The following is a 14,378-nucleotide window of genomic DNA, read 5'->3' on the forward strand; positions in this document are numbered from 1 at the left end:
ATTTCTCTGCAGTCGGTTTAAAACCATTCAAGTTAATTCAGTCATTAATAAAACACATAAACATGTGATGTTGCAGTGACTGCATCTGTGTTTTAGAAGCAGCTAAAAACCGCTAGCTCCATGCTAAACGATAGCATTAACTTTATCTCAGATTAGCTGTTTTAAAATAAACTTTGTAAATTGATTTTAAGAACAACGAAGCTGTTCAGAATATTCATTTTAATAATATAAAATTAATAGCCTAATCCTAATCCACACAACGTTTCAGATTTAATAAATTAATAATTTTGTTGTTCACATTTTTGAAATATCTGTTTTTATAGTAATATATTTTGTAGAGAATAAATGCTTCCTGCAGCTAAACATTCAGACGACTTTCATATTTAAATCACTATAATTAGACGTTTAATCTGTCCCACTACAAGAGTTATGAACAAATTAATCAAGTTCTCACTGCACGTCTCTGTTGCTTCTTCTAGTTCAGCAGGAATAAAATCTGATTTCATTTCAAACTGAAGTATTTTGGAGGAAGCTGCACAGAAACTGAAGCAATGTTTCAAATATTTCTGCAGATTTTTATTCTTAAAACTGGAGCAGAATTACAGCTGGAAATGTTCTGAACATATTTCACTCTAACCTGAACATTTCCTGTTTCTGACGTATTTTATCACGCAGAGCAGAAAGTTAACATAATGTTGGATTTAAAAACGTCTTTCTGGACGTCCCATCTGTCCCTGACTGGACGAGTTTCATTTCACATCAGAAATAATCTTCCAGAATCAGCCGGGAATTTCCTGAGTGAGGCCGGAATGCCGACGGCTCAGCCGCGCTGCAGGAGGAGGAGATGTCCTTCATGTTGTTTTAATTCAAATCGTCCTACTTTAACTGGACCGTTTCTACTTCGATGAGGACAGACAGACAGTCATCATATTAATAATCTTGTTTAATAAATTATCTTTATATTTTTTACTTTATGGTATCATAAACTGCAGGATGAATGAGAAATGATTTTATTTTAAATGTATCTTAGAGTTGTGATGTGTGAAGGTTCAGCGGTTCCAAGTGTTGATATCAGAGCTGTGCTGCAGGCAGGACCAGGTGGGCGGGGCTAAGATAGTGGGCGGGGCTACGAGAGTCTAACCTTCGTTGCCTCGTTTCCCCCGGCCGACTCGGCTCTGCGGCAGGGTGCCGCCCGCTGGCGGTGGGGGGTATGGCGCCCCGCCTGCAGGCGCCATGTCCTTCGTTACCATGCGACCGAACGCCAGTTGTTGTTTTTCTGAGACAAAAGAAGAAGAAGAAAAAGCTGAGCTACTGTTTCATAGGCTGATTGTGATTTTTCTGAGACTTGAAGAAAATGCGCGGCAGCTGATCTCTGCCTTGCAGGAGGAAAGCAGGTGGCTCAGACGGTGCAGGTGAGCTAACGATGTTCTTTGTATTAAACTACTATAAAACTTGTAATAGTGCCGAATATAAATGCATTAATGTCAGTCAGGGTGTTGCAAACAGCTTCATAGTGTCCGAATTCATTCCTAATGTGTTTTCAGATGTGGGTAAACTGCAGAGCTTCCTGGTTCGTCCTGCAGCGTCTCGTCTGTCCTCCTGGTGTTTCACCTTCAGGACGTCCAGAGACCTTCACCTTTCTGCAGCAGGAATCACATGAGCTCAATGTGCTGATGTAACTTTTATCATTTCAAAATGTTCTTCCAGAGTTGAAGTGCATTAATTAATGATCTGGTGTTTTTAACTCCAATATGTTTTATTATGATTCATCTGATCGAGTTACACTGAGAACGAATAAAGCTGCATTCCTTCCAATCTGACTGCTTCTAGTTTTAATCAAACCTTCATGTTTTCACATTTTGGTATCTAGAGTTAAAACTTCAAACTCAGACTCATCACTAATTAAAGTTCCAGGTTTTGGACACATTTTCTGACTGTTACACTGAAGATCCTGCAGGCAGTCAGCTGGACAGCCAGTGGACAGAACCATGTTGTATAAAGTAGAAATGAACAGACGTGATTTGTATTTTGGGTTCTTGTCAATAGCAACCCTGACAATAATGTCAAAATGTTTGGTTTGCTGAATAATGTATTAATACTGTCAGTGACATATTTATATCATGTTATTTTCTCTCGGTCTAAAGCTCCTCCCATTTTGGGAGGATTGTATTAGGACCTCGATGCCAAACAAACTGCAGTTTGTCCAATAATGTGTGGAGAGAATATAAAAAAGAGACTTTGTTGACTTTTATTTTCTGGTCTGCCTGGACTCCATGCAGCTCTGCCATCAGCTGGTCGCTGCTGAAGGAGATCCAGTTGTTGTTCTGTGGTTCTCCTGGTGGTTCTCCATCATGTCGGCCATGTTCCTCTTCTTCTGGAGAACAAACCAGATGTTACAGCTTGAGGCACATAAACGTAGAGAGATGACAGAGTTACTGATGTGGAAGTTACACAGAAGGGATTCTTTCAAACTGACATGTTGCTTTATATATGCAAACAATTTTTACCATCCAGACATGCAGAATTATGAATAACTGGAATAGTTATGTAAATTACAGACAAAACTTAATTATGTTGTTAGTTTTAGACCAATGCAGACATACATACCACTATTGTTTTCTTCAGGTTTATTGGTTTTATGTCCTCAACAATTAATCATTGATAACCAGTTAATAACTGATATGTAGCCATTTCACAATAATAGGATATCATATAACATGTTTTATTATCTCACAATGAGGGAAACAAGATGAGAAACAATGGAAGCATTTAGATTCAAGATGAAACATCAAACCACATGAAGGCAACATGATGGACGTGATTTTTAACTGAGGAATGTGAAACTGAGTATCTTCAGAAAATGCTCATGTTGTGTCTGAGCAATAAAAATACTTTGTGTTTCAAAGTCTTTCATGTTTGCAACCTTAAATAGGAATCTAACCATTTATGTTCTGATCTTTTATTGACCTTAAATATAGTAAAAACAAGACAGATAATTCTCCAAACTGCTCACCTGGTGGGCTGCGGCAGGTGATGCAGGGCGGTTTCTTCCCTCCGGTTTATTTGGACTCTGCTGCCGGTTCTGATGGAATCGTAACGTTAATTTGGACCAGAACCGGCGGTCAGGTTCTATCCGGACCGTGGGGATCCGTCCTGGATCAATTCGTCTGGCTGTGAATCCAATGGAGGAGTTATGCTGCGGGCCACTGCAGCAGAACCGGTTTAAAGGAACCGGTTCTGCTCCTCCATGTTTTCAGGGTCGTTATTACCTTGTTGAGGGCTTGTATGCACTTCCTGTGATCCACAGGTCACTTCCTGTGATCCACAGGTCACTTCCTGTGATCCACAGGTCACTTCCTGTGATCCACAGGTCACTTCCTGTGATCCACAGGTCACTTCCTGTGATCCACAGGTCACTTCTTGTGATCCACAGGTCACTTCCTGTGATCCACAGGTCACTTCCTGTGATCCACAGGTCACTTCTTGTGATCCACAGGTCACTTCCTGTGATCCACAGGTCACTTCCTGTGATCCACAGGTCACTTCCATGTCTCTGGCATCCTGAGGGGACGAAGGACAAACGACATGATGATGATGATGGCGGCTCTTCCTCCTCTGATGATGTCAGTCCAACATGGCAGATCCTGCATAATGGATGCAGCTTTTGTCGCAGCGTTCCGCTCATTTCCTCCTCATCAAACTTTAACTTCCTGTTTCAGCCTGAAATATCATTAAGACCCAAAGATGAACATCGGACCGGAACCAAGACCAGAATTAGGACTGGAACCGGTTATGACCCAACAGAGCCGGTTCTGTTCCTGCCATAACATTCATTCAGGCTGGGCTTCAGACTTTGACTAGGCCACTCAGCACCTCCACTCTTCTGGTTTTCAGCCATTTTGCTGAGTTCTGAACCCAGTTCTGATGGACCCACAACAAAACCAGGTTCATCCAACCTGGTCCTGCCTGACCCTGTCCAACACCGACGGCCATCTTGGTTCTGTGATGTACCGGCGGCTCCACAGCGTAGAAGCGAGTGAGACGGTGGACGGATTTAAAGGTGCGGTTTAAGGGAGCAGCAGAGGATCATGGGAGTTTATAATAATCTGGGATCAATCCCAGATTATTATAAACTCCAGTTTTGCTTCATCCAGGATAAATCCTGGGACCTGCTGGTTCTGATGTTGGGATTCAGATTAAAACAGTTTGATGTTTTCTAGAATTGAGTTCTGGAGGTTCGGGCGGGTTCAGCTGCAGAACCAGCTGAGTTTTTCCTGCCACTTAATTTCCCAACAGAGATCAAGGCTGAAACGTTTATGAGGAGCAGAGACGATGAAGGAGAAACGGCGCTTTACTCCGACAGCATGTGTGTGTGTGTGTGTGTGTGTGTGTGTGTGTGTGTGTCGGAGCAGGAAGCCATGTAACGGCGTGTTTGAGCAGAAACAGGCTGCAGCTTTTTACAGCAGATTGTTCCTCCAGATGTTTCAGAGGGACACACACAATAACACACACTGAGACACACACACACACTGAGACACACAATAACACACACTGAGACACACACACACACTGAGACACACAATAACACACACTGAGACACACACACACACTGAGACACACAATAACACACACTGAGACACACACACACACTGAGACACACAATAACACACACTGAGACACACACACACACTGAGACACACACACACACTGAGACACACAATAACACACACTGAGACACACAATAACACACACTGAGACACACACACACACACTGAGACACACACTGACACACACTGAGACACACAATAACACACACTGAGACACACACACACACACTGACACACACACACACTGAGACACACAATAACACACACTGAGACACACACACACACTGAGACACACACACACACTGAGACACACACACACACTGAGACACACACACACACTGAGACACACAATAACACACACTGAGACACACACACTGAGACACACACACACACACTGAGACACACAATAACACACACTGAGACACACACACACTGAGACACACACACACACTGAGACACACACACACACTGAGACACACAATAACACACACTGAGACACACACACACACTGAGACACACAATAACACACACTGAGACACACACACACACTGAGACACACAATAACACACACTGAGACACACACACACACTGAGACACACAATAACACACACTGAGACACACACACACACTGAGACACACAATAACACACACTGAGACACACACACACACTGAGACACACAATAACACACACTGAGACACACACACACACTGAGACACACACACACACTGAGACACACACACACACACTGAGACACACAATAACACACACTGAGACACACACACACACTGAGACACACACACACACTGAGACACACACACACACTGAGACACACAATAACACACACTGAGACACACACACACACTGAGACACACAATAACACACACTGAGACACACACACACACTGAGACACACAATAACACACACTGAGACACACACACACACTGAGACACACAATAACACACACTGAGACACACAATAACACACACTGAGACACACAATAACACACACTGAGACACACAATAACACACACTGAGACACACACACACAGAGACACACAATAACACACACTGAGACACACACACACACTGAGACACACACTGACACACACTGAGACACACAATAACACACACTGAGACACACACACACACTGAGACACACACACACACTGAGACACACAATAACACACACTGAGACACACACACACACTGAGACACACAATAACACACACTGAGACACACACTGAGACACACACACACACACACACACACACTGAGACACACAATAACACACACTGACACACTGAGACACACATGTTGGGATTTCTATCTTTGTGGGGACTTTCCATTGACTTCCATTCATTTCTTTCCTTTTTTTTACTTTATGTTTATTGATTGTTTTATTTATCAATCACATACAGAAACAAAACGGAGCAAAACTGTTGACAAGGAAATTACTGACATTCTGACAGATGAACAGATACAGGCTGAAAACATCAGATTTACTTTCCAGTTTTTGAGCAGCATCTAGTGACAGAATAAATGATTCAGTTGTTTCTCTAGAAGTCTAGTCCATTCGCTCCGTCTCTGTATGTAAAGGTCCGATTGCAGCCTCAGCAGGAACGTTAACGTTTCCGTTTTGTGGGTTTCTTCCACCAGTTCCAGCCAGTTCTTTAGTGTTGGTGGATCAGGTTGAAGCCATTACCAAGTGATCAATGTTTTGGCTGTAGCACCGAAGATTTTTAATAAATGTTTGTCACTCATGTTCAGACGCTCAGGAACGGCTCCGAGCAGCGATAACATGCTAGGCTGTTGAAGTTTAAGACCCCAAATTAATTCAATCTTCTCCAAAACATCCTTCCAATGAGTCTTGATCTTTATGCAGGACCAGAAAACATGGGAGTGATTTGCCTCTGTGTCCCTGCATCCTCTCCATCCATCACCCAGAAGCATTTGGGTTTCTGTAACATTAGATCACCAATGTTTCTTGGTGATCTACAGAAACATTACGGTTCACAGCTATTGGTGTGAACTCACACCATCTGTTCCTAACATCGTCTGTTGACATTCCTTTGGATCTCAACAATCCCTGATAAAGTTTGGAAATGTGATTTTGCCAGGTTTGGAGTAAGCTTGTGAAACCAATTGAATTATCTCGTTAGACTCTGAGATGCTGTCTTTTAATATGTTTGAAAAAAATGTGTCTTAAATTGCAAATATCTAAAGAAGTCCCCTTTTTCTAAATCATATTTTTGTTGTAGCGTGTGTAAACTTGGTGGTGTATTTTTGTCCAGTGTCCTGCAATAAGCGGTGATTCCTTTCTGTGACCAGTTTCTAAAACTGGAGTCTAATTGGTTAGGGGTGAAATCTGAGTCAAAGGTCGCCCATTAATATGTACAAATTAACAAACAGACAAAGTAACATGTGGCCTTCCTCAAGGATCAGTTCTTGGACCCAATTATTTATACTTTATTTAAACGATATTTTTGCAGTATCTAGTATTTTAAAGTTTATAATGTTTGCGGATGATACAAATTTATTTTTTTCGGGAAAAAATATGAATGAAATAATTAAAATAGTACAAAAAGAACTACTAGAGTTGAAAACAAGGTTTGACTATAATAAATTGTCGTTAAATGAAGGAAAAACTAAATTTATGCTGTTCTCTGGTAATCGGGTTTATAATAATGTACAGTTTTGCATAAATGGAGTTGGAATTGAAAGAGTCTATGAGACAAAATATTTAGGAATCATTATAGACAATAAATTTAGCTGGAAGCCTCATATACAATATAGTAGAAACAAAGTTGCAACAACTATTAGAATATTGTTTAAAATAAAATATTTAATAAATGCTAAAGGCTTGCATATTATTTATTCTTCTTTGGTTTTGCCTTATTTGTCTTATTGCTCAGAAATCTGGGGAAATGAAACCAAAACAATTATTGAAATATTAGTTAAGCTGCAAAAAAAAAAGCTGTAAGGCTTATTAATAAAGTGGGATATCGGGAACCAACGGATAAACTTTTTAGTCAAAGTAATATTTTCAAATTTAAAGATATTGTCTATATAACAATAGTGGAAGTAATGTTTAAAGCATTGAACAAAAGTCTCCCTTCAGGTATTCAGAAATTATTTAAGTAAAGAGAGAATAAATATAATTTGCGAGGTTTGTTTATATTTGAATGATAAAGTCTTGATGTGTTTCAGTTATTGGTGGGAAATTGTGGAACGAACTGAATGATTAATTTAAGTTATGTTCTTTTTTAGTAAACTTTAAAAGAGCTTTAAGATGTAAAATGATAAAATCTTACGCTATCATTTAGATTTATATATGTATTGTGAAAATATCCTGGTAGGTTACAGGGTAAAAAAAAAATAGGGTAGGCAAGAATAAGCTTTGCTTCAGCCTCTTCCTTTTTTGGTAAATTGTGGGTTATTTATTGTTTATCATTATTTCTTTGTTGTTTCTGGTGATGTGGACAGTTTACCAAAATAAAATAAATTAAATAAATGAATGAATGAATGAAATCTGAGAATTCACATTTGGTTACCTAAGTTTAATTCCTTAACCACTTCAAACCAGGTCAAAAGGGTAAATGACACTCGGGAGTCTAATTTTTTTGCATGCTGCTGCAAGTTTCCAATCCCCAATCAGAGCTTGTATTGGGATGTTTCCACACTTGCTTTCTAATCTGTTCCATCCAGCCTCGTTAGCATGGTCACACCACTGTACTACTGCTTTGAGTTGAGCTGCAAGGTGATAATCATGAAGGAGTGACAACCCCCCTTTTTCTTTCCTAATTGTAAGAGTACTCTATCTAATTCTGGGTTTCTGTCCCTTCCAGATAAAACGAGATATCAATTTGTCCCACTCACAAAACTGAGAATGAGGGGTTCTTAATTACGTCAATTCTTGAATTAAAGTCAATTATACATTCAGACCACTGTGTGAGGTCTTGTTTAATTCTCCTGTGTACAGTTTCAAAGTTTTTTGTACAAATCAATCAGAAGGCAAGTCAACCATATACCCAAGTATTTGATTGTTTTCTTAGACCAGTCAATAGGGATTTTATCTTTAAGCACTACCGATGAATAATAGTTAAACACATAATCTGTGTTTTTTTTCATATTAAGTCTGTATCCTCAGTAGGTGCTACATGTGTCTAGTAACTTTAAATCGGCCAGGATGAATTGCTCCAGGCTCGAGAGATAGAGAAGGATGTCATCAGCATATAGTGCTATTTTATACTGTGAATATCATTGTTCTCCCTAATTGGCTGGCGAGAGGCTCTATATGAAGTGGATCTCCAGCTTTACTGTGTCTGTCAAGCAGCCATTTATCTGGATCCAAGCTGTGGGTGACGCGTATCATGTTTTTATCAGGTTGATTATGGTATGTGAAAAACCAAATCGTTCCAAAACTAGAGATAAGAACTCCCAACTGACACAATCGAAAGCCTTTTCTGCATCCAAGCTCATCATTACTGCTGTATGATTTTTGTCTGAATATTCTGAATTATGTGAAGCGAGCGTCTTGTATTATCCTGAGTTTGTCGGCCAGAGACAAACCCGGTTCGGTCCCCGTCAATCAGATCTGAGACAGACGCCTTCAACCTATTGGACAAGATAGATGCATATAGTTTATAATCTTGGTTAAGGATGGAAATCGGTCTATATGAGCTGCATAATATTTTGTTTTTCCTCTTTCTTTTTGTATTAGCATTGTAATTGCTTCAGACCATGATGGCAGTCATTTTTCCTAATGTCCAATTTAATGATTTTAATAATACAGAGGATAGTTCTTCTTTAAATATCTTCTACCATTTGCCTGGAAGACCATCAGGACCGGGTATTTTTATTATTTTATAATTTCTTTTTTATCGTCTTTATCAGCTCCTTTTCAGTGATGTTCTCAGTTAAACTTTTGTTCTGACATTCTCCAATTGTTGGCAAGTCCAATGACTTGAGAAATCTTTTAACATCTATTTTGCTTTGTTCTTGTTGTGCATACAAAGCTTTATAATATGTTTGAAAAGCTTTGTCAATACCATCCAAACTGTTTCTACTATTCCTGTCTGTGATCAATTATGGAACAAATTGACTGGATCATTAGTTTTTTACTAATTCTTCTTGCCAGTAGCCCAGCTTCATAAAACGATTATTTCAGGAATTTATATATTTTTTCTTCCTCTCTTTTATGTATATCCAAAATTTTGCTCCTTGTCTCCTGGATTTGTGCGTTGGTATAATCAAGTTGATTTTTGATTTGCATGTTCTCCACTTGTTTTAATTTAGTCTCCAGTTTGTTTAGTTGAAGCTTTCTTAATAGCAGTACTTGGTGATATAAAGTTGCCTCTCATAATTGCCTTCAATGGGTCCCATGAAATATTAGGACTGAGAAAGAATTACCGTGTGGGATTCAGATCCTCTATGATATACTATTATTACTTACATAAGAATTGAGGATAAACATCAGGAAAGCTATTTTATACTTGCTCTTGCTGAAATCCTCGTTTGGAGAGCGAGGTGCCCCTTTATTTCTGGATAGCTGCTGGTTCTCGGTTTGGGCGGCAGATGGTGGCGTGTCGACCCGGTATCTTCTCCTCCTCATGTCGGCCGGAGCTTCTGAAGCCCTCGGGTACAGGTGTGGTCCGTCGTCCCGGTGAATCCTCATCTTAGCTGGGTAAGGTGTTTGGAAACGTATTTTCTCCTCTTTGAGAATCTTTTTGATGTTTTTGTATTCTTTAAGCTTATTGTTTATCTCGGTCTGTAGATCAATTTGCCATCATAATACCTTCTGTCCCCACGCTTTTAGGATTTTCTCTTTTATGTCGTATCTGTAAAAGTTGACGAGTATGGATCTTGAAATTGCTTCATCTCGAGGTTTAGGCCCCAGGGAACGATGCGATCGTTGAATCTGCAGATCTTGGCTGATGGAGAGCTGCTATTTCAGAAAGTTTTCAATGAATGTATGCATGGGGTTACCTTCGGCTTCCTTAATGCCGTAAATGCGGATGTTATTGCGTCGGGATCTTCCTTCTAATCAGTAACGTTGTTGTTTGAGGCAGTTAGACAAAGAGTCTCTCAGGTCCATATTCACCGTCTCCAGCTCGTTGTTCCACTTCCGTTAGCCTAGCAGCTTGGTTTCGGATGTCCGAACTGACTTCCTCCAGTTTCTTATTCATTTCACTCTTAAAGCTGTTCAGGTCTCGCTTGATGTCATTTTTCATAGCAATGATGACCTTTTGCATTTCTTTGATATTGTTGCATTGATTCTGGATAACCCTAGCAGCCATTAGCTCGCATTCCTTACTGTGGTCCTAGGCCTGCATCATGCCAGCAGCATCCCCAGGTCTCTTTCTAACTCCACGCATTATACATCATTTTGAAGAAGAACTGAATCTCCTTATCAAGCTTAGTGGAGTTTTTCTTGTCGTTGACCAGGACCGGTTATGGATTTAACTCGCCATCTTGAAAATGCTCCCAGAAGACTTCCCTTCATTTCTACAACCGAACTTTCATCCTAACTCCAAACCAAAACTCAGTTCACACCTTAGTCCTAAATCTGACCCCGGACCCAAAACAGCGTTTCCCCTTGTGGGGCCTTCAGGCTTCGGTTCCACAAGGGGCAATTGGTCCCCATAAAGTATTATAAACAAACGCGCATACACCCACACACACACACACACCTGGATGGAAGCCATTTTGTATGGATTCTACTCCATCTCTGTTGGGGAGGAGAAACAGGAAGGTGAATTCAGGGGCCCCGTTAAGCCGTTCTCCATCTGTCTGAGCATTGGGCTCGGTCGGGTTCTGCAGAACCAGAGACCAGCAGAAGGTTCTGCCAGGCAGCTGCCCTGATGTTCCTGAAAGCGGTTTCTGCCTCCTCTCTGCGACTCCAACAGCATCGGCAGCCAGGGACTGAACTCTGCTGCTCATTACAGAAGAGCTTTCATAATATTCCCAGAGCTTTTAATGGAAAACATCCAGCAGTCCAGGTTTCCTGTGAGAGCGCCGCTCCCAACAACGAGGACGCTTTGTTCTGGATCTCTGGACGGCGTGGGCGAGGAGAGAAACAACAAGCAGAGAAAAAAGGAAACGGCAGATTGATGAAAAGCCAAACGGGTCCCAGGACGCCATGTTCTTCTTCTGCACATATTAAAAACTCCCACACGTTTCAGGAGAATTAGCCGCACAAGCTAGCTTAACGACTCATTAGTTTCACCTGATGGAGGCTCTGTGGGCGGCGGGCCGAACCAGAACCTCAGCAGAATCGGGCCAGAACCTCATCGGAACAGGAGAAGACCGGGTCTGATGAGGTTCTGCAGAGAGAGAAACTGTACAAACATAATGTAGTTGAGTCAAAGTCCAGTTAGTCTGATAACATTTTACTCATAGTAAACTGTTGAAGTAAAAAGTCCCTCTTTAAATATAACTAAAAGGTAATCAGTTTATGAGCAGAAAGTTGAGAGGAAATGAAAACGTTTTGAATTGAACAGGATCTTAATAAATCAAAATTCAACACCAAGTGAATCCTGTGAGCCATCACGAGGATCTGGGATGTTTTCTGTCTATTTTTAATGAGACATAAATTTCTCCTGTCAGCTGCTGTCTGCCAGCTTCTCTCATCTTCCTCAGAACCTGGCAGGTTTCATCTTCGTCCTCTGTCCAGCATGTCCGCTGTCCCTCCTGTCTGACAGTTTTCAGTCACTGACTCCAAACCAAGAGCCTGCAGACAAAGCCAATATTTAAGTTTCTTTTAAATATTATTCAGAATGGTCCTAATGTGGAACATAAACAAAGCCAGGTCTATATTAAACCATTATCTCTGCCACAAGGTCTTAACAATATCACACACACAGAATCAATGTCAGAAAAGTTTTCACCCCCATGAGCCACATGCCGACCCATAGGGGGCAGTGTAGCGCCGAGCTAAAGTCTGTCAGCCAATCAGATTGCTTAAAAACAACCACAATGCTTCAGTCCTGAAAGGACTGAAGCATGGCGGCAGGAGTTTGCTATGTGGGTTGAACTGTGTTTAAGCATCGCATTAGAATATGAAGCTAACAAACGAGGCGATGTCGCAGCGAGACAGAAAATATCGCCGCATTATTTGTTGCAGGCTTTAATGCACAGGACCACATCGCAAACACAAATTCAGTTTTCTCAAATTTCCACTTTGGTGGGAATTTTTATAAATAATTGTTTGTATTCAAATTACAAGTATAAGTAAAAGTTCAGCTTTTGTAAACAACTTCAGAAAGAACAGGAGGCCAGGCGCTGCAGAACCAGAACCAAGATCAGAACAGAGAGTCCTTTAAAACCTTCAGGAAAACTTTGAGTGGAATGATGCGTGTTTTCCACATCGCTACTCATTTCTCTGCTTCTTGGAGGTCTTTGAGCTCTTTGTCATCCTCGGCTGTTTGGTCAACGTGTTGTTTTGAAAGTGCTCATAAATAAATTTGACTGAAAAGCGGTGCTATCAGTGGAGTCTCGGTTCATGAAAGATTCATGGCTGTGGATGTTCTGACAGAAGCTCCTCCAGGCTTTATGGGCACTTTTCTTAAAAACAACAATAATTTGAATTTTACCTCAGCTAGAAAACGTTTTCATGGAGCTGAACAGAGTCACCCTCATTTCAAAGGACTAATGAGCCATCGAGCCATAAAGCCACACTGACATTTGGTGTCAAATTTAAACTTTCACCAACATCTTAAAAAAAAATTAACATGAAAAGAAGTCAACACCCTAGAGTACGGTAGGTCTTCCCTTCGTTTATCTCATCGTACGGTAGGTCTTCCCTTCGTTTATCTCATCGTACGGTAGGTCTTCCCTTCGTTTATCTCATCGTACGGTAGGTCTTCCCTTCGTTTATCTCATCGTACGGTAGGTCTTCCCTTCGTTTATCTCATCGTACGGTAGGTCTTCCCTTCGTTTATCTCATCGTACGGTAGGTCTTCCCTTCGTTTATCTCATCGTACGGTAGGTCTTTCCTTCGTTTATCTCATCGTACGGTAGGTCTTCCCTTCGTTTATCCCATCGTACGGTAGGTCTTCCCTTCGTTTATCTCATCGTACGGTAGGTCTTCCCTTCGTTTATCTCATCGTACGGTAGGTCTTCCCTTCGTTTATCTCATCGTACGGTAGGTCTTTCCTTCGTTTATCCCATCGTACGGTAGGTCTTCCCTTCGTTTATCTCATCGTACGGTAGGTCTTCCCTTCGTTTATCTCATCGTACGGTAGGTCTTCCCTTCGTTTATCTCATCGTACGGTAGGTCTTTCCTTCGTTTATCCCATCGTACGGTAGGTCTTCCCTTCGTTTATCTCATCGTACGGTAGGTCCCTTCGTTTATCCCATCGTACGGTAGGTCTTAAAGGGTCTCCAGGAACCCTACAGAGTTGAACATTGAAATGTGAGTGAAATGGATCATCATGGTGTGAAGTGTTCCAGTCTTGATTTATTTCATGTCTTTTTCCAACATCATTTATTCATCACAGCAAATTAACATTAATGTTCAATTGTTGTGGTTTTAAATCTCATTTAGGAAACATGTTCAACTGCCTACAGGAAGAAACAAACCTCCGCTTTCCGTTCAAAATATTCCTGCTCCCTCAGTTCACTTCATCCTCCACGTCACCTCAGGCATGACAGTGACTGAGGGAGGAGTACCCAGAGAAAACCCACGCAGGCATGGAGACAGCATGCAGGCTCCCCACTGACGGGCCCGGCCATGTTTTCTAGTTTTATTAAATTAAAGAATTCATCACCGGA

At 41.0% G+C, this 14,378-nt stretch overlaps 1 protein-coding gene across 1 annotated transcript; it reads right to left on the reverse strand.

The window, feature by feature from the left end:
- Positions 1–1,136: 1,136 nt before the first annotated feature.
- LOC129360630 (uncharacterized) lies at positions 1,137–11,733 on the reverse strand. The gene is made up of 4 exons (XM_055030956.1): positions 11,297–11,733; positions 10,104–10,286; positions 3,397–3,561; positions 1,137–1,276 (listed from the first exon to the last, which is right to left on the reverse strand). The coding sequence occupies exons 1-4, from the start codon at positions 11,544–11,546 to the stop codon at positions 1,137–1,139; spliced, it is 738 nt and encodes a 245-aa protein (XP_054886931.1). The 5' UTR covers positions 11,547–11,733.
- Positions 11,734–14,378: the final 2,645 nt, after the last annotated feature.

The sequence above is a fragment of the Poeciliopsis prolifica genome, unplaced genomic scaffold, assembly GCF_027474105.1.
Source record: "Poeciliopsis prolifica strain line A6 unplaced genomic scaffold, Auburn_PproV2 SCAFFOLD006, whole genome shotgun sequence".
NCBI classification, from domain to species: Eukaryota; Metazoa; Chordata; class Actinopteri; order Cyprinodontiformes; family Poeciliidae; genus Poeciliopsis; species Poeciliopsis prolifica.